General features: G+C 37.1%; 1 protein-coding gene across 3 annotated transcripts in view; it reads right to left on the reverse strand.

Annotated features, from left to right (window-relative positions):
• Positions 1-2,182: 2,182 nt before the first annotated feature.
• The window catches only part of ppp1r1b (protein phosphatase 1, regulatory (inhibitor) subunit 1B), a 47,410-nt gene continuing 27,792 nt past the window's right edge, over positions 2,183-21,800 (reverse strand). Inside the window, exons 2-5 of one of the 3 annotated variants that reach the window (XM_079828291.1) lie at positions 14,381-14,464; positions 10,492-10,567; positions 6,390-6,509; positions 2,183-3,731 (exon numbers count right to left, since the gene is read on the reverse strand). In XM_079828291.1, the coding sequence (XP_079684417.1) occupies positions 3,538-3,731; positions 6,390-6,509; positions 10,492-10,567; positions 14,381-14,464 (474 nt within the window). In that variant the 3' untranslated portion in view covers positions 2,183-3,537. The remainder of the gene's footprint in view (positions 3,732-6,389; positions 6,510-10,491; positions 10,568-14,380; positions 14,465-21,800) is intronic. The other 2 variants (XM_079828292.1, XM_079828293.1) reach the window with 2 other exon arrangements.

Genomic DNA, 21,800 nt, shown 5'->3' on the forward strand with positions numbered 1-21,800 from the left:
GACTACTGAACCAGGGAGCTGATTGAGACACACCCCAAAATACGCTACATCCCCATAATCAAAAACTGGTATAAAATTAATAAATAAATAAAAAAAATTTTAAAAGTAGCGGACACTAGTTTCTTCCTCACATTGAATGAAAAGCAAGACTTATTTTTAAAGTAAAATCCTAACTTTTTCTTGAGTTTTTGCCTCAAAAAAATAATATGTGAACCAAAACCTAATGTTTTATATATAATAAGGTATTTGTACTCTGAAACTGATGAAATCTGACTCCCTGAAATGTCCAAAGCAAAACCTATTTTGGATGATATCAAAAAACCCACAGATCGCTGCTCAGAGGGAGCTGGACAATAAATAATAGTATCATCTGCATAAAAATGAAACCTTATTATCAATATTAAAGTCAAGACAATGTACACAGATCAGGGCCAGTTGCATAAACTAAGCCATTATGTTAAGACAGTGTCTTAAGATCTAGTATGAGCCACTAGCAGTTAGGCAAGTGGCATTCAGTCTTACTTTTCGGCTCAAATTAGGCCAGTCTATGTTTTTATGTAACTGATTTAAAAAAATTATGAACAGTCTTAAAGAAAAAAATGTATGTCTAACTTGTAAGACTAGTCTTAACGGTTTATGCAACCGGCCCCTGGTATAACATTGTGTCGGTCCCCCTTTTGCTGCCAAGACAGCCCTGACCCGTCACGGCATGGACTCCACTAGACACCTGAAGGTGTGCTGTGGTATCTGGCACCAAGATGTTAGCAGCAGATCCTTTAAGTCCTGTAAGTTGCGAGGTGGGACCTCCATGGATCGGACTTGTTTGTTCAGCACATCACACAGATGCTCGATTGGATTGAGATCTGGGGAATTTGGAGGCTAAGTCAACACCTCAAACTCGTTGTTGTGCTCCTCAAACCATTCCTGAACCATTTTTGCGTATTATCCTGCTGAAAGAGCCACAGCCACCAGGGAAAACCGTTTCCATGAAAGGGTGTACATGGTCTGCAACAATGCTTAGGTCTGTGGTACGTGTCAAAGTAACATCCACATGGATGGCAGGACCCAAGGTTTCCCAGCAGAACACACTGCCTCTGCCGGCTTGTCTTCTTCCCATAGTGCATCCTGTGCCATGTGTTCCCTGTGGTAAGCGACACACCCGGCCATCCACGTGATGTAAAAGAAAACGTGATTCATCAGACCAGGCCACCTTCTTCCATTGCTCCGTGGTCCAGTTCTGATGCTCACGTGCCCACTTTTGGCGCTTTCGGTGGTGGACAGGGGTCAGCATGGGCACCCTGACTGGTTCGCGGATATGCAGCCCCATACAAAACAAACTGCGATGCACTGTGTATTCTGTCACCTTTCTATCAGAACCAGCATTAACTTCTAGAGCAATTTGAGCTACTGTAGCTCGTCTGTTTGATCGGACCACACAGGCCAGCCTTCGCTCCTCACATGCATCAATGAACCCAGCCATCACAATTTGTCCCTTGTCAAACTCGCTCAAATCCTTACGCTTGCCTATTTTTCATGCTTCTAACACATCAACTTTGAGGACAAAATGTTCACTTGCTGCCTAATATATCCCACCCACTAACAGGTGCTTTGATGAGATAATCAGTGTTTCACTCCACCTGTCATAATGTTATGCCTGATCTGTGTATATTTATACTGAATAATAGCGGGCCCAACACAGATCCTTGAGGGACTTCCTTAACAACCTCCATCTGACTGACTAACTTCCACATTGGATTCTTCCCTTTAAATAAGCAGTGAACCACAAAATAACATTTTCTGATACTCTATATCATATACTCATATCTATACTCATACATATCTATACTCATATCTAAGCCTATTTAATATGTCCACAGTTACGAAAGCCTTTGATAAATCAATAAAGAGACAATGTTGCTTATCATCTAAGGACCCCGTGATATCATTCAAGACTTTTAAATGGTCGTAGTAGTACTGTACCCTTTACAGAATCCTGATTGGTTAATAGAAAGGATATTATGACTATTTAGGTACCCTGTCAATTGTTCGCTAACTAGATTTTCCAGAAGTTTCGAGATAATACAAAGCTTATATAGGTCTATAATTATCTATTTAAGAAGAATCGCCTCCTTTTGACAGAGGAATAATAATAGTGTAAAAAATGACAAGTTATAGAAGATTCAACTCATTTAAGTCAGTTTAATGTAGCCTTCGCTCCCCAGTTATGATCCCAAAATATGACAAAGAAAAGATTCTTTAACACTAAGTCAGTGCAAATATATTTATTGATAAAGAGACTTTAACCTAAAACATTTCCATAGTTCCTAGTATGGATGTATTTACTTAGGTACATTTTCTCAGGTTCACTACACTAATCAAAATCAACATGTACCTGCATGAGCTCTGGAGGATTATATATGCATACAAATATGATTATATTCAATATAAAGCAGTATAATTTCTTTTAAAAAAGCTATACGTGGCTCTTGGTTTATCATTTTGAATCATTACTAATCAATGTTAAAAATACTTCAACAGATTTCCCTTAAAAGACTTTGCAAAGGAATAAACTTAAGAAAAACTAAGTTATAAGTTACCCAGCTTATATTAATGCAAGTGTTTAACTGCAGTAAACTAATGAAATGATTTGCATATGTTTCTGATATTATGAGCACTGAGCCGTCGCCCCGAGGCACTGAATTTGGAGTTTTTGTTCTCTGTAACCAAAAACAGTCATATCAAGAGATGCAAATTCTATTCAGTACGCAAATATGATGTTTATAGCAGCTTTGATCACAATGTCATTGAAAAACCACAAATGAATCACAAAGACGACACTGTAGGAATGCATTATTCACAGTCAGCCATGATTAATTTCCCCCACAGCAGTGGAGTTACCGAGATAAAGCCAGCTATCGTATTCGGCTGTTTTGTTACTGCTAAATGTACTGCATATGCAGCCCAAATGCCAGGATGTTGGTAGTGGTTTAACAAACAACACTAAACAATAATGCTGCTAAATACTTAGTGAGCCTTCCCATGTGCTCCAGGATTATTGTTCTTGGCAAATGATTTTAATGGGATTCAGTATAACAATTGTCGGTACACTAGATGGCAGTGTATGTCCACAGAAATGCACCAATCGCAAACCACTGCAACTCACACACACACGCATACGAGCAGAACATAAAACATGACATGAACAGGAAATGAACACTGACACACATCTCAACACTTTACACTCATACCACGCTGCTCACAGAACTAAACATTTGTACTTCACCTGTTTGAATGTATGAAATGCATATATGATATAATATGTGACTGCTGATCGATTTGACCATATATAAATGGTGAGTGTGGCGAGGTGAATTAATCTTTTGAAGTTGTTTTACCGTTCCAAAATGTCTCTTTTTCTCTCAAAATACAAACAGATAGCGGTTATCAAATTATGGAATCATATATCAATAAACAATCATTCTGATTTCAAAATAAAATTCTGCATTATGAAAAAAAATCTCTACAATTTTTGCTCCATCAGTCCACATTTCTGCTCTCTTCCACTGCCATGTTGTCTGCTGCTTCTACATCCTCCTCCTCCTCCTCTTCTTCCTCCTCTTCATCCTCCTCTTCATCCTCCTCCTCCTCCTCCTCTTCATCAGTAGGTGCTGTGGCTCCTGCCTTTCTTATGCCAGACTGGTGTTCTGCCATGCCCCTTTGCTCCTGTGAATCTTAAAAAGGAGGATTTATTTGAACATATAATCAACAGATAATCTAATCTCTGATTGGTTAATCATCTGGTTGAAAGAGAAGAGACATGCAAATGTGACCATGTTTGATGACTTTCTAATCTGGATTTTTTAACTAAACTGATATGAGAGTAGTACAAGATAAGCAAACACATATACATAATATTCCCCCCTTTAAAAATAATAGTTATAGTATTAGTAATAGGGTCATTCGGTGCCAACTCAACCACATTTCGGAAACTCCCCTGGCTCAAATTTTTGATTTTGTACATTTTTTTTTTTTCAGAAGAAAGACAAAGATAAATAGTGATGAACGCCAAAATATGAGATGTAATATGAAAATCCACTATTTTGTAGAGGGGGGTCAAAATGACCAATTTCACCTGAGATTTGGAGCCAACAGGCGGTAAAAATGACTTTAGAAAGATGGCAGCATCATTATTTTATTTTTACACAGAGATTGGCAGGTCTATTAGTTAAATCTGTTGACTTAAGCAATCTTTGTTGCATTACATGCCAACAGTGAAAGTTCAAAAATGGAAAAAAATCACTTCTTTTGCCCAAGTTTCCATGCCTGTAAATCAATAATTATTAAATATATCTTAATATCCTTTTATATTTTGGTTATTAACAAACTTTTCTTTTGGTGTCTTCATTTTAAAGGACCCATATAGAACAATGCCAGAGATATGGAGATCTTAATGCGGCTCCATGAGTAAATTGGTCAATTGTACACATTTTTCAGTAGTCAAAAACCAAATGTGGGTCACTTTGCATACTGTCACTGAGAAATATCTGAACAACAAATAATATTGAAACTAGAAATGTATCTTGCTTTTTGCTATCAACAATTGCATAGAATATACCATAAAAGTGCCAGAAATATTGTTCTTCCAAAGTTTGCGTGCCTGTCACTCAAAAAAGTATTAAAAGATATCTCAATATGATTTTAGATTCTTAAACTTATCTCTTGAAATCTTCATTTTCAAGGCCCTATGTGGTTCAATCCCATAGACTGTAAAAAATCCATCCCATAGAAATGGGGATCTCAATGCGTCTCCATATTTAATTTGTTGTATTTTACCCATTTTCAATGGTCAAAAACCAAATGTGACTCACTTTGCACACAGCTGATACTTATTGCATTTAAAGGGGAATGTCTGAAGAATGAATAATGTTGAAACTAGAAATGTCTCTCGTTTCCCAAAAAAACTGCATAGAACATACTTCTCTGAGTGACAAAAATCCACAGTTGAGGCACATTAACCTGCTCTCAAAAGTGCATTTATAAGAATCTATATTCAAATCAGTTTCAAGGATATTTGAAAGAAACGATTTTGTTCATTTCAAAAGCTTCTGAAGTTGGAAAGAGTTCAAATACGCAGTAACGTAACTACATGTTACCAAATTGACATCCCAATATCTCTGGGATTGAACCATATAGGGCCTTAAAAAATAAGATTCCAAAATAAAAGTTTCATAAGAACAAGAATCTAAAATGATATTAATATATCTTGAACAGTTTCTAAGTTACAGACATGTAAACTTCAGAGATATGCAATTGTTTTGATGGAGGGAAACGAGATACATTTCTTGTTTCAGCATTATTTGTTCTTCAGACATTCCTCTTTAAGTATCAGCTATTTGAAAATTAAGCAATATTTGGTTTTTGACCATTGAAAATGGGTAAAATTCCACAAATTTGAACATGGAGTCGCATTGGGATTCCTATATCTGTGATTGAACCATATGGGACCTTAAAAAATTAAGATACCAAAAGAAAAGTTAATTAAGAATTCAAATCTAGAAGGATATTAAGATGTATTTAATACTTTTAGAGTTACAGGCATGCAAACTTTGGAAAAACAATATTTATGGAAGTCAGACAGGTGCACACTATGGTATTGTGTTGATAGAAAAAAATCAAGATACATTTCTAGTTTCAACATTTGGTTTTTGACCACTAAAAACATTTTATAACTGACCAATTTACTCATGGAGCCGCATTAAGATCTCCATATCTCTGCCATTGTACCATATATGAGGCCTTTAAAATGAAGAAACCAAAATAATGTTTGTTAAGAACCAGAATCTAAAAAAAATTAAGGTAACTTTAATAATTCTTGGGTTACAGGCATGCAAAAAGTGCTTTTCCCCTCATTTTTGAACTTGTTGGCATATAATGCAACAAAGATTGCTAAAGTCAACAGATTTAACTAATAGACCTGCCAATCTCTGTGTAAAAATAAAATAACGATGCTGACATCTTTCTAAAGTTATTTTTACCGCCTTTAAATTGGCTCCAAATCTTATGTGAAAATTATAATTTTGACCCCCCTCTACAAAATAGTGGATTACTCTGTAAATATACATCCATTACATTTAATATTTTGACTTTCTTCTTCATTTATGTCTTTCTTTTACCAGACAAAAAATGATCAAAATCAAAATTTGGTTGAGTTGACGGAATGACCCAATAATAAGTATATAGTAATAGTAAAGAAAGTGACAACTTGTGTTTAAAAAAAAAAAAAAGCATTTGATCACAAATGTCACCGTTCCATGAGGATGGCCTATATTTCCTGATGATAATGACCGTATCCCACATGCACATGAAGAGTGATGTGATATTAAGATTACCAGTTGTGCAGGATGAGGATAGCTCCTCCCCCCCTCTCTGAATAGGCTCCTCCCCTTCCTCCTCTACATGAGGATACACACCTAATTTCTGCATTTGAGCTTCAGCCATCTGCTGCACGGCTATAAACACACGACCACAAACACACATACAGGGGGATACACACAAATCAGGGATCACCAAATCACAATGGGAAAACACGGGAACATACACAAACGCACACAGGTAAAGAGGGAAGGGTCTGTTTATTATTTTACCAAGACTTCTGCACTATGCCGACTGGAACGGGCTTTATTTATGCTGCACTGACAGGACATGTATGGACAGGGATAATCTACCTGCCTGTCTTTCTGCAAATAGACGATTCACAAAACAGACAAAAGGCCCATTCAGAGACAATATTACAGTAATGCATAGCTATCTTCGGTTCCCCTTATTTCAATACATTATTAATAGAACAAACACCTTTTTTATCATGACATTTCTTTTTTTTGCAGAAGGTTTACATTTGAAAACTTTTGATGTGTTTCATAGAATTCCATAAGTGAAATAAATATAGGAACAAATGAGATAATTAAAGCCACAATATGTCATTTTCGCCGCTAGAGGTCGTTTATTCAAAACAGAGGCGTAGCAGAGCTTTTGTTATGCCAAAGACGACCGCTTTCGCTGTTTTATCATATTAGATACATTTGAGTGTGTTGAAAGTTATGTTATAAAGCTACTCTGTGCGCTCGCTCAGGGGCGACTATGAGACACTTGTTGATCACTGTAGTAAGCTAGATCGATATTACATTTTACATTTTATGCATTTGGCAGACGCTTTTATCCAAAGCGACTTATAGTACCCGTACTACAGGGACAATCCCCCTGGAGCAACGTGGAGTAAAGTGCCTTGCTCAAGGTGGCGACTGCTGGGATCGAACCTGCAACCTCCTGCATATCAGTTGAGTGGTTTAACCCACTAGACCAACATCTCCGCATGGTAAAATATGGTACTCGCGATAACAATAAACAATAAGACTATATAACAATGATTAGTTTTCTGGCGATAAATGTATCCAAACAGTTGATCACCTGTCTCATAAAACACATTATATATTAAAGCGTCTTTGGTGTTTCCATGGTTTCTACAAAATAAAACCAGAAATCGAGGGTAACACAGGTTAGAGCTTAGATCGGGCCCAAAAAATCAAGCCCGGCCCTACCTGAGCACATTGTGTCCGAACCCAGCCCAGCCCGACACATTAACTGTAATTATAAGCCCGAGCCCGATTTAAACCCGACCATTTTTTTTATACGTGGGCGTTCTGACGAGAACGAGCCTGTAATGAGCGAAGCGGAGCGGTGTGACGGTCAGCTCAATAATCAGCTCTATACCAGCGTGCTCCACTCACGAACCGCTCACCGGTAAAATGACATTCGCTCAAATCCCGCTCAGACATGACATGTATCTGTAGCCTAGTATACTTGTTGTAGCCATTAAAAAGATGTATTTTGTTTAATATTTATGTTTAAATATTATAATATTATTTTAAAATTTCATCTAGGCTATATTGATTATGAAAAGTGCAAAGATGCGAGTGGGTCAGAAATTATTTTGACCACTTCATTAAGTTGTGTTTTGTAGAAAGCCTTTTTTTAAAGTGAATTTCGACTTGTATAAATTGTATCTTAAAGGGGTGATGAACTGAGAAATCAACTTTCCCTTGAGCTTTTGATGTATAAAAGGTCATGGTAATATAAGAAAATTTCAGAGCTGAAAACTTCCTTGTTAGTCAAAGAAAAGCTTTTATTGACACCAGGCCCAGAAAACGAGAGCTCTCAGAATACGCGGACCTCTTACGTAACAGGACCTAGACGCCGCCTCTACAGATAAATATGCTTCTGTAGCCCCGCCCACCGACTTGTGAGTTAAGGATCGCGCTACCAAGCTATAAACATGGCGTTGCAGTCCCTGCATAAGCTTCTTTCTGAACACACAATTATGTGAGTAGGCTAAAACATGTTTTTTTATATGTGTTAGTTTTGCATAACATTACAGATTATTTGAAATCTTTTGATTTCATACCTTAGCACCTGTCACAGGGTGGAGAAGGTGTTATTGGTTCACTCGTGATCGGACTAGTAACGTTATGGTCCAGGGATGCGAGAGAGTGAGTGTGTGTGTGTCCGCCCACGCGAGTGATGTGTGGCCATGTTTTTGTGAAATATCAGGACACAAATGTGTATAATGACATGGGTATGACATAGGTATTACAAAAAGAGGGTGAAATATGAGGACAGTTTTTTTCACAGAAAGTAAACTGTGCAGTTTCCTGTGATGGGTAGGTTTAGGGGCAGGGGCAGTGTAAGGGGATAGAAAATACGGTTTGTACGGTATAAAAACCCTTACGACTATGGAATGTCCCCACATTTCACAAAAAGCCCCCTGTGTGTGTGTGTGTGTGAGTGTGTGTCCGCGCGAGTGAGTGAGTTTGTGTGTCTGCACGAGTGAGTGAGTGTGTGTCCACGAGAGTGTGTGTGATTTAATCATTGTGTTTGTTTGATATTTTGCGAGTCCTCTGAGCATTTCCCCAGACGATACCCATATGGACTGACGGTAGCTGAAGCTCATTAAATATGCAAATCTTATCCAATCCTAGCAGTGGCCGTTTACTTCGAAGTGTTCAGTGCGGCACGCCCATCAAATCAGAGTGTTTTACAGAGAGCCTCAAAACCAAGGCAGAAAATAGCCTATTACTTATTCATTATGATGTTTTGGAAAGTAAAAACCACACAAATGTCATAAGTTGACCTCAGACAACAGTATAAAAAAATGTAAAAAGCCAGTTCATGACACCTTTAATTTGAATCAATGTTTCATCAGCCAATTGCCTGGATTTAATAAATAAGAAGCAAATAGACTATAGCAGACAATAATCGTGACATGAAGGCGCCGGAGCGATCACGTGCATTGCTCTTGAACATGTCCCATAAATAAACTGAAACTCAGCAGGCTACTTGCCTCACAGACATGAGAAATATGTGTAAAGCTTGAAATGTCTAGAAATAGTGAGAAACGAAAAGAAATAGTTAAGCAATGCGAAGTGTTCACGCGAGCAGCTCATAACTGCCGTCTCAGCGTTTCTGTTCAGAATGCTGCGCTTCATCACTGCATGTGCTGTGAGTTTAACACACATTTTTAGACTAATCCTGACTTGTGCAACTTTGTTCTTTATTATTAGTTCTTACTTTGCTAAATATACTGTATATATAATATTTCTGATTATGGCATAGCTTTCTGCCAAGGATAGTGGCGGGAAATATCAGCCCGACCCGCAAGTTTGGGCTCGGGCAGAGAATCTAAACTCTAATGCGGGTATGATGTCATTGATAGGCGACGCACAGTCCGTGTCCTGGTTAAAATTGTTTATTTCTGTGGATTTAAACATTTTAGGAAACATTGTTGATACTGTAAGTACACAAGTCAACAAAATATATAACACTGTTCTAGTGGTTTTTGGATATTTTAATCCAAAAATCTTACATATTTTGTGCCTTTAAGCAATATTAGACAAGGAGTGCTGTCAAACTTAACATCACCTTGAATTTCAAATGGATTTTGCTAGTTCATATTGCTAAACTGATCATTTAGACAAAATACGCAGTTATTTTGTTGTTGCTACGTCAATGAAAATAGTTCTGAACTCAGCCAAAGACGAAAACAGCAGCACCGCTATGTTGACACAATCGAGTAATCGAGATTGTCCTCAGTGGGTCACAATCTTTGTAGTGCACTGATCTGATGGCAAATGTTTCTGATGGATGTCTGTCCTCTAAAACTGTGTGTGTGTGTGTGTGTGTTTGCAGCTGTATGCTATCTGCTGTAATCCAGGATGATCCAGAGCAGCACAGACTCACACCCATCACAGCTGTCACCATCTCTAATCTTACACACACACACACACGGTAAAATGGGAAAAACAGACTTGCAGCTTGGGAGTTTTTAAACCCAGGGTCAGCACAGTGCAGGGAAGTCTTCAAAAACAATATATACCAATGGAGTACACACAATACAGCAGGCACAGGTCACATATCACAGGAAAAGCTACAGGCTTTTACCTTTTAATGATGGCGGCTGGTAGATATTTGGGTTGATTCGTTTTGGCTTGAGGATACCGTTTTCTCCCACAACCCACTGAAGATAGTAAAGTAAAGAGTGAGTGAAGAGAGAGTAAATTAAAGTATCAACAGATATATAAGAACACATGTATGCATGTATGTTATGCTATTATAAAAGTATGTATATATTAGGGGTGTAACGATACCCTCGGATACATATCAACTCACGATGGTGACACCAGAATAAAAATATTCATGATTCTGAAGCTGAAAATACAGAATTATTGTAGACGAATACGCTTACATATTGTCACTATTCACAATGCATATTGTTGCATTCTTGTATTGTGAAATATTGTGACACCTCTAATAAAAAAAAAAATATATATATATACATACATAGTGAAATAGTGGTTCTCAAATGATTTTAGGTGGCAAGCCCACAAAATTATTCATAATAAAATAGTAAACAACAATATATCCTTTTAAATAAAAAATATATAAAATAAAATACTAAAATGTATTAATATTACAATAAAGTACATATACTCAAAAGTTTAAACCTTTTTTTAAGATTTACGCATTTCAATTAATAGTAAAATTCCATCTTATTGAATTGAATAATCCTTACATATTTCAGTAAAATAATTGATTAAGGATTGTTTAATTATAATTAAAATATGTAAGGATTATTAAATTTAATTAGATGGATTTTTACTATTAATTGAAATGTGTACATTTTGGAGTGTCAGTCAAACAATATGCAAAATCATAAATATAATTATTTATATTAATATATAATATAACATATAATATTATAAATATAACTATTATATAATTATTATTATGTTATTTTATAAAATGATTATATTTACTACTTCTATATTTAATATTTGATAAAATTATTATTAATTTAAATTAAATTATTGTAAAATTATTAAGCTGAAGATGAACATATTTTTTTTTATTGTGAATAATGTAAATGCATAAACAAAAGAAAGAATAAATCCTTCTAAACAATTATTTTGTTTCTTAATACAATGGGTTTTTTTTTATACAGAGCCCCAAAGGGATATTGTGATGGGAAAAATATGAGAGGGGAGAAAAAAATGACATGTTAATGCTTATGTGCTCTCTCGCAAATGTTTTGTGTTCTTTGAATTCGCTTGCAAAACTTTTCCGTTCTTTGTGGGCAAGCGCAAAATAATTGAAATATATTTTTTTCATCACTGTATGTGTTTAGGGGCACCATATTTTTACAGTGGTATTATTACAATGGAGATAGCACCGTATTACTACTGTAAGAGCCATTATGCTTTATTTATATGTCTGTTGTAGTTCCACTGTTAGACACCGGGTGGAGTGTGGATTTAATGGATATAGGTAGCCAGAGAGGAAGTGAGGTCAGGTGTAATGAGGGAAGCAAACAATTTTTGACCGTGTCAGGAGTGGGTATGAGGAGTACTATGTGTTTGAGCATCGTAACTGTGACAAATAAAGGTGATAATTGCAGTACTGGGGCCAGTTCTTCGTACCTCGCTTAATACATCTAAGATGATTTGACAGATCCCAGATCTTTTAATCGTGATAACTGGTTCTCTGGCTAATTTGGTTCTTCAGATGAATTTGCGGATTGGATTAAAATATCTGGATTAAATCATCACAGATCACTGTGCGTTCTTGTGTTCCCTGAAGAGGGCAGATGCATCGGCAATCAGCAATGCAGCGATAGGCTGGCGTCAAGATAGCAACGTAATGACATCATATAATTAAAAAAGCCACCTGACAAAAAAACTTGACAAATTATACACTCTAAAAAAAAAAAAAGGTTCTATATTGCACCAAAAATGGTTCTTGGCTCGTAATCATAGGGGAACCTTTTTTAGTGCTATATAGCACCAATTTTGGTGCTTCAGTGGTTCTTCAGCGGTTCTTCAGAGGTTCTTCAGCGGTTCTTCAGAGGTTCTTCACCGGTTCTTTGACTAAGGTGCTATATATTACCTCTGAAGAACCACTGAAGCACCCAAATTGGTGCTATATAGCACTAAAAAAGGTTCCCCTATGATTACGAGCCTTTTTTTTTAGAGTGTACAATAAAACCCCCACGAATTTCTGGACCTTTATAAGGAAACAGCCAAACCACCAAACCAACATAAAAGTTATGATCAGTGCTGGGGAAAGTTACTTTGAAAAGTAATGCATTACAATATTGCGTTACTCCCTTAAAAAGTAACTAATTGAGTTACTTTGTTACTTTTTAATAAAAGTAATGCGTTACGTTACTTTTGCGTTACTTTTTCTCACCTGGGCTGGGCTTGCTTTTTAGTTTTGTTTTTTAATAGCAAAAAAAGTCATTTTTTGTGCTAATGTAAAGACCTCTTCATACCAAAATTGAAATAATAGGCCTCAGGCTGAGGTATAAATGTGCTGCCATTCTGGATAATGGAAGAATAGGACGCAGGAGAAAAACGTTTTAAAAATAAAAACAAAAAATCTAGTAATTTTTGCTCATGGCTTAACTGAATCATCAAAGGTCAGCAGCACGATATTGGTCAATAAAGGTAGATTAAATGCATAAAAATATTTGTTCTATTTAACATTTATATATTTGAGGTTTGAGTACTCTGATTTTGCATTTGACTGATTTTATTCATTTTGAGGAGTACAGAATCTTTATTGTGCGAGTTAGTCTAGAACTACAATAACCATCATGTTTACACACAACGCCTCTGCACTTATTTTTCACAACATGGGGGCAGGAGAGCTGTCAGTAAAATAAATGTGAAAAAGTAACTTGCGTTACTTTTTTGAAAAAGTAACTCAGATATTTTGTTGTAAATTTGAAAAGTAATGCGTTACTTTACTAGTTACTTGAAAAAGTAATATTATTACGTAACTCAAGTTACTTGTAATGCGTTACCCCCAACACTGGTTATGATAGATAAATGATAAATGTTTTTTGTTTTTTTAACATGATTACCAATTATTTATATTCACGATTTTATACAGTATTTGTACACCCTTTACATTTTTATTTCAATGTTGTAATTTAATTTTTAATTCAATTTGGAGCAGATTTGTAACGTGACAGTATTAAAGTTTCTTAAGGGTCAAGATCAAATTCTCTGCATCTCTTGCGCTGCATCAAGCCATCCCATAATATCTGTCATCACTTAAATTAATGCACGGCTCAGAGTAACTGTACAACATGTGTGTAAACCTCCAATAAAATTATAAAGTAATTATTCCATCACAAATAAATCGCTCAATCAAGTGGCTGTGTCTATATTATTATAAACAGCATTATAATATTATATACATTCTCATATACATATACAATATAACATTTTTATATTATTATTATTATTTAAAATTATTATTATTGCCCCTGGTTCAGTAATGAACTCTTGTAATAAAGTAGCAGTGGCTGGGACAGATTTTAAGTACTATCACCTCAAGATGCAATCTAATCCTGTTTACATGAAATAAGCCTGCTCATGAGCAGGTTTAAGCTTACGGACCTGTTACTATGACAGCAAGTCCAGGATGAGCTTCGAAGAACCAAACAATCCGAGATCTGTCAAATCGTCAACAATCAATCCAACTGAGTTAGCGACGTACGAAGAACGGGCCCCTGGACTGGAAGCGTCATGTTTTGGATCCCACGCGTCAGATAACCCCACAAAACCTCTAGCCTAAGTGACAAGATGGTCGCTACAACTACAATATCAGATACTTAAATACTTAGACAGTATTGTAAGTTATTGTCAAAAATATTATGCATACAACAAAGCTATATTCAATTTTTTTTGGATTTAACGTATTGCCTTTTCCATGCAAATGTTATGAATGCAGCTTAACCTCCAGAACTGAGGTGGCACTATAGTACCTGATGGGTGGAGGTGTCATCCTCAGGAGATGTTTGGTCTGCTACTTTGAACAACGTGGCAGGTGTGGGTCTTCGTCTGCGAATCTGAAAGCAAAGAATTGAAAGCAACAGAAAAAAAGACCATTAAACAAAATCAACATCACATTTTGCATAAGTATGGGTGAGTAGTTATTTAGTGGACAGTTTTATCCACAGTGATTAACAGTAAAATTACAACAGAGCCAACCTCCCTACTATATTTCACAACATCAATTCATATTAACTTGTGATAAGATTATAGACAAATAGTAAAAGAAAAAACATGTTACAATTAAATGAACCTTTTCGCATTAATTTGTTTTTAAGATAATACATTATTGTATTTTATTTGCATTTATTTGTAATTCATTTCCATCACAATCTATTACAAACCCCCTGCAATATCCCCATTTGGGAAACCCTGTTCTAGATGTCGATTTTAATGAGGACATTTTGAATATATGTCATTGCATGTGCGACATCTTGGCCAAAAATGAGAATCAGAGAACTGCATCTGCTGCCTCCCTCCTAGCCTGGATGCCAGCCGAACTTAGCCCCGCCCACAACATTTAAGGTCGGGAACGGGAAGTTCGGTCTGGACTTGATCCGTTGTGGAGCAACTATGCTCGAACCAGAGCTGTTCGGACCAATCAAATTGTCAGGTCTGGCTTTATACGATGATGGGCAGATGATCAACAGTAACGTAATCATTCACGTCACCAAAGAGCGCTTGGGTTGAATTAATTTACTAAACGGAGAACTTGTTCATATATGCATTCACCTTTACTATTTCTCTCAAAAATAATGATCGTGTTGGTAAGTAATCATTGTATCCTTAAAATCTTTTTACAACACTAGCAAAGATCATTTACACTCATCTTTTTCTTCTACTTCTTCCAGCGTGCAGTTAAGTTCTATGCAATGCTCAACATACGTCACTTACTCCGTTGCTCTGATTGGTTGTAGGTCTATCCAATTGACCTATCGGTAAGCCCCTCCCCTCGAACACAGATGAGCCAATGGCAGTTGAGTATCAGTTGCACGGCGACCGGAACTCAGACATCTTTAGGTTTCAGCGCCATAGAGAAACATGGGAAAATCCGAAGCTCTCATCGGTTTAATAGTGTTTATGCTACAAAAATGGTCAAACGATGTGTCTCTGGGGACTGTAACACTGATTCCAAGTATCCTGAGAGGATTTTCTGGTTGTCATACTCTCATTAAGTTACAATTAAAGTTAAAGGGTTAGTTCACCCAAAAATGAAAATTCTGTCATTAATTACTCACCCTCATGTCGTTCGACACCCGTAAGACCTCCGTTCAACTTCGGAACACAAATGAAGATATTTTTGTTGAAAGCTGATGGCTGAGAAAGGCTTCAGATAGGCCTCCTTTGGCATTCAGTACATTTACACTCCCAAGACCCACAAAAGGCACTTAAAACGTCGTTACAAAGTCCATCTCACAACAGTGACCCTACAATAATTTTACGATGCGACGACAATAGTTTTTGTGCGCAAAAAAAAATCAAAATAACACCTTTATCCAATTTGTTCTTGTCTTCCGTGTGTGCCTCCACGACGCATACGCGAGAATATTACGCAGTTCCGGCGTTCGGACACATGACCCAGAAGCGATTTGTTTACAAGCAGAGGAAGACGCGCGTGTCTAAGCTGTTGGATTCTACATTGATCGTGCTTTAGGTCTCGGCGTAGTTCTCAAAATGGGGTTAAAGTTTGCATTTCATGGATTCCCGAACCCCGACGCTACGTCATATTCTCGCGCATGCGTCGCGGAGGCACACACGGAAGACAAGAAGAGGTTGAATAAAGTCGTTATTTTGATTTTTTTTGCGCACAAAAACTATTATCGTCACATCGTATAATTATTGTAGAGCCACTGTGGTGAGATGGACTTTGTAACGACGTTTTAAGTGCCTTTTATGGGTCTTGGGAGTGTAAATGTGCTGAATGCCAATAGAGGCCTATCTGAAGCCTTTCTGAGCCATCAGCTTTCAACAAAAATATCTTCATTTGTGTTCCGAAGATGAACGGTCTTACGGGTGTCGAACGACATGAGGGTGAGTAATTAATGACAGAATTTTCATTTTTGGGTGAACTAACCCTTTAACATACAAACATACTGCTAACATACAAACCGAAATAACTAACTGTTCTCACGTCCTGTAACGTTAACAGTATTGGTCAAAAACACATAAACAAAGGTCTACATGTCACAGATTTTATTGTGATTTATCGTCTAATTTGTTTTTGTATATACTTTTTTATATTTCTGTGAGTTAAAAATATGTTTCAGGTCTACATCTTGGGATAAGGGTTTTACACTGACAGCTGTCATTGTAAGACAGTTAGCAACTCCGTTTGTTTGTCCGAGTTAATAACAGTAACTAGAGAGGGGGGGGGTTTGGCGTGGCCTACCGATAGGTCAATTGAGTGCGGAGGCATTTTCTTTCCTGGTTCCGTTGAAACACGCCCCATAATCATAGCCCAATGGAGCAATATCAGACTCATATTCTGACTAGAATCCGAGTATGACGACGTCAGGCTACCTCCCTCCACTCACACCCTTTCGATTTCCTCTACCCAACACTCTGACCGAAGAACATTCACACAAATCTGCCAAATATTGCAGGACACAAATGGAAAAAGTGACTCTACAGTAAAACGAAACTCAAAAGTACACAGAGAACTGACTGACTAATTATCTGAACAAAAGAGCTCTTCCTCGACTAATCTCCTAGTCTTCTAGGAACTCTGCCAGGTAAACAACCCACATCATGGCAAAATCTTGACTGAAACCTTCCAATTCCCAACTTAAATTGCAAGCAATAGTTCACCAAAAGAGAACAAGAGACTAGTTTATGAAGTCCAATGAAAATGTCATTTATGGACAATAAAGCTTTTCATTTTCAGTTGAACTATAAATGAAATTTCACAAACCAATTGAGTCATTTAAACAGTCAAAGTCAGTCTGACGAAAATAAGATAACTGGATTCAGTGCACAAAACCCAATGTGAAAAGCGGTTTAAAAGTGAACGTCTTTCACAGAAGAACATCTGATTAGATTTCAGAGCAACCTTCAAAAGGAGAACAGAAGCTTTAAAGGATTACACAAGGGCTTCCTTTAACCCAGAGGTTCTCAACTGTGGCCCTCAATGTTCACTTTCCTTCTCTCATTTGGAAGGCTTTGTCCTCCGGAGGGCACATTTGTCGGCCGCATACGTCATTGGGGCTGCCTCATTTCAGTAACAATTACATTCCAAAGTCAAAGAAATTTCAACTTTTTAAACCTGACAAGGAATAACAGTCAATTTTATAATGGTTACTTTTCTGAAATGAGACATCCTTGATGACGTATACGGTCAATCAATGCAACCTCCGGAGGGCGCAGCCTTCCAAATGAGACTGCTAAAGTTTAGCTCCAACCTTAACAATCAAATCGAGACCTTCAGGATTACTAGAAAGTTACAAGGTGAGTTTGATCAAGGTTGGAGGTAAACTGTGGAGCCCAAAGTATACTTCCACCAATCGTGTTCCGTGACGGTCCACGCACTGTCTGGTTGATGCAATTTTCATCGTCAGGAGGGTCCGCGGACATCCGCACACTAACTCGGATAAGCAAGTAGGTGTAGCTGCAGACCGGAGATCTCCAAAATATGGGCGTGAACTCCGAAAGTGGGCAGAGCCTCCAAAAGGGGGTGGGGTCTCCACACGCAAAGACTTTCACCATTGGGTCTGACTTCAGCCAATTGACTTACATTTCAAAATAAAAGTTTGTAAATTGAACAGTTTATAGTTGATCAAAAAAATGTATAAATCCTATATAAATAAATATGCTCCATGAGAGCAGCCTGGAGTTTGAACCTCTGCTCAACAATATAAGCGGGAATACACCACAAGCCGTCCCAGTGCAGCGTTTTACTCTATCGCTGTGTTCTAAGTCCCGGGACTCACAGGGTAGTAGGGGGTTCCATTGTCTAAAAAGGTTCCACTGTCCATCTGGAGTGCGAAAAATTAAGTATACCTGGGCTTTAGATTAGTGCTTTTGCCCTAAAAATAGAGATTATTCAGTGATTATTTTCAATAACTTGATTTCTTGGCTTGAAGAGAACTATTCTGGATTCCCCGAAAACACTTTCAGTGAAGAACCATTTTTTTCAGTGTAAATAAAATTTACAAGCTAAAGAATGGTTTCCACTATAAAGAACCTTTTGTGCATGACATGAATGGTTTCTGAAGAACTAAAGAATACTAAGTTCTTTGTAGATCTTAAGGTTATCCAGTAGAATTTGGCCTTTTTTCTTGGTTCTAATTGGAACCTTTATTTTTTTGAGTGTAGAAACATCTAAAGTTCTTACTGGATTATTTCCCACTACATGTATGTTAATGAGTCTACATAATGGAAAAACTCAGAATAAGAGTAAAGTTTTGAATGTTACCAACGAGCTCTCCAAATAAAGGACAAGAAAGAATTGATATCCATTTGAACTTTTCAAAAGACCACCTGGATGTTCTTCAGTAGCACTGGAGCGGAGTTTACACAGTGCTCTAGAGAAAACAAAGTGTTCCGTGGCAAATCTTCTTCTGCAACGTGAAGCTTGACGGCCTTCACAAAATTAACATTTGTTCAGGGAGGTGTGGCACTGTAGGGGTGAAACAGAAACACTATCAAAGGGCTTTTGTGTTGTTTGCTACAACTGACTTTGATGACAAGCAGATTTTTGAAGCCAATCATGCAGAAATCCAGATAATGTCTTATTAAAGTTTTTCTCAAAACTATGCAGTCTAAATAAAGTTGCATATTTTACACCATAACACTTTTGTTACCTGGTTAATCCATTACATATCCCATATACAGTATATAATTGCCAACCAGTGTTGGGGTAACGCATTACAAGTAATCAGATTAATCAGATTACTTATAAGTAACTAGTAAACTAATGCATTTCTTTTAAATGTACAATAAAATGTCCAAGTTACTTTTTCAAATAAGTAATGCAAGTAAATTTTTTCCCCATGTATTGACTGACAGCTCTCCTAGTCCTCATGTTGAGAGAAATCAGGATTATGTGTGTAAACATAATGGTTATTGTAGTTCTAGACTAAATGTGAGCATGCATTTACTCATCTCATTTGCAGTATTCATCAAAATGAATAAAAACAGTGAAACGCAAACTCTTAATATTATGAAACCTGCAATAATTATGTAAAATTACGTTATCTTTATGTATTTAATCTCACTTTATTAACCAATGTCTTTGTTGCTGACCTTCGATAATCCAAAAATGACTTGGTTTACAGTGTTTAAAACCTGACATTTCAGCGTTTCTTTAGACATATGTCTCATGTTTGTGAGACAAGTATTCACTAAGCTAGAGGTCATTTTCTGAAGAACGTCTTTGACAGAGAGGCTGCAGATCGCGTATCATGTTTGTTTTCTTTATTTTGCAAAAAGCACAACAATTTGTTTTTATTGTGACTGTACACAAAAAAAGAAACTTAACAGATTATAATGATGTATAACACTTGCCTAAATGATAAAAAAATGACTGAGTTATTTGAGTCTCTTTGGCACTGATAAGAAAAACCGCCGACTCGAGAGGGTTAACATCTAGAGCGCAAAAAGTTACAGACTGTAGCTTTAACCAATCGTGGCAGGAAACACACATATTTAAACTGACTCGTCAGGTTGAGGGTGTCTATATTCCGCCATGTAAATAGCGAATCTGCCATGGTGCAAGCGCAACTGGCTTTTAAAGGATTAGTTCACTTTTAAATAAACTTTTGCTGATAATTTACTCACCCCCATGTCATCCGAGATGTCCATGTCTTTCTTTCTGCAGTCGAAAAGAAATTAAGGTTTTGGATGAAAACAGTCCAGGGTTTTTCTCCATATAATGGACTTCAGTGGGCTCCAAACGGTTCAAGGTCCAAATGACAGTTTCAGTGCAGCTTCAAAGGGCTTTAAACGATACCAGACGATGAATAATGGTCAAATTAGATCGTGGTCATATATATATCGATAGTAGATGCCTCATTCTACTGATCCTTGCAGTCGCTAATGAGGCATCTACGTATATATCTATAACCACGATCTAATTTGACCTCACTTTCCGGAAGTTATGACGGAGCTCAGAGACGATCGCGTTCGTCTGTTAAGAGGTAAAATAATAGCATAAATACTGCTCGGTTTCTCGCAGAAACTGATCGTTTCGCTAGATAAGACCCTTATTCATCGTCTGGTATCGTTTAAAGCCCTTTGAAGCTGCACTGAAACTGTCATTTGGACCTTGAACCGTTTGGAGCTCATTGAAGTCCATTATATGGAGAAAAACCCTGGACTGTTTTCATCCAAAACCTTAATTTCTTTTCGACTGCAGAAAGAAAGACATGGACATCTTGGATGACATGGGGGTGAGTAAATTATCAGCAAAAGTTTATTTAAAAGTGAACTAATCCTTTAAAGGGAATGGGAGATGACTCTGATTGGCATGTTATGCCTAAAACACACACGACTCATTAAGAGATTAGGTACAACTCTTTTGGACCATGCGCCTGGCGCGCAGACCGTTTTTTCCATCTTTAAACTAGCAAAAGTGGATTTGGACACGCCCTAAATGCACCTGCGCGACCATCCGCTTAAAACATTAAAATAGGGCCCTTGGTGTGAAAAGGTCCTTTACATTTGCCAAAAAAAAGCAAGTTCAACCCAGATGAGAAAAAGTAACACCAAACTAATGTAATGCATTACTTTCCATAAAAAGTAACCAAGTACCTTTTTTAGGAAGTAAACAAAAGGGAAAACAAGTTTCCCCAACACTGTTGCCAACCAACATAAAAGATAGTCTCCCATCTCACACTGAAAACTAAGTTGTGCAATTTGGAAACTTTTCCATCTCCAGCCTTTTTTCATTGGTGTATGTGCATTAGCATTTGACCTAATTGGCTGTGTCGGTATTATGCTCTTATAATAAAACTGGCTGCACTATTCAATAGTTCCTGTAGTCTCAGCCTCGGATGACAGCCCACAGTCTGTCTGTTCATTGACTGTCTATAGCATATTACAGACTAAATTCTAATCAGGCCGGGTGACTTTACACAAATTCCAAGAGTATCAGTTTACCTGGAGACAAGGTCATATTGCGGTCATAAGCTCCTGGGTTGATCAAACAAGCACTTTGGAGGAGGAAATAATCACTGGATTTGCCAAAGTTTTATTTGAGTAGATATTCATGATTTAGTTGTTTTGTAACAACCTAATGTGCATCAGCTGTTTTCATGTGTCCTTAGAAAAATACAACTACTAGCAGAATAAGGTCAGTAAGCAATGCCTTAGCAACCACATTGCAACATAAAATCACACAGAATGAAGTGACTGCAT

The sequence above is a fragment of the Gobio gobio genome (assembly GCF_949357685.1).
Source record: "Gobio gobio genome assembly, chromosome: 11".
In the NCBI taxonomy this organism is placed as follows: domain Eukaryota; kingdom Metazoa; phylum Chordata; class Actinopteri; order Cypriniformes; family Gobionidae; genus Gobio; species Gobio gobio.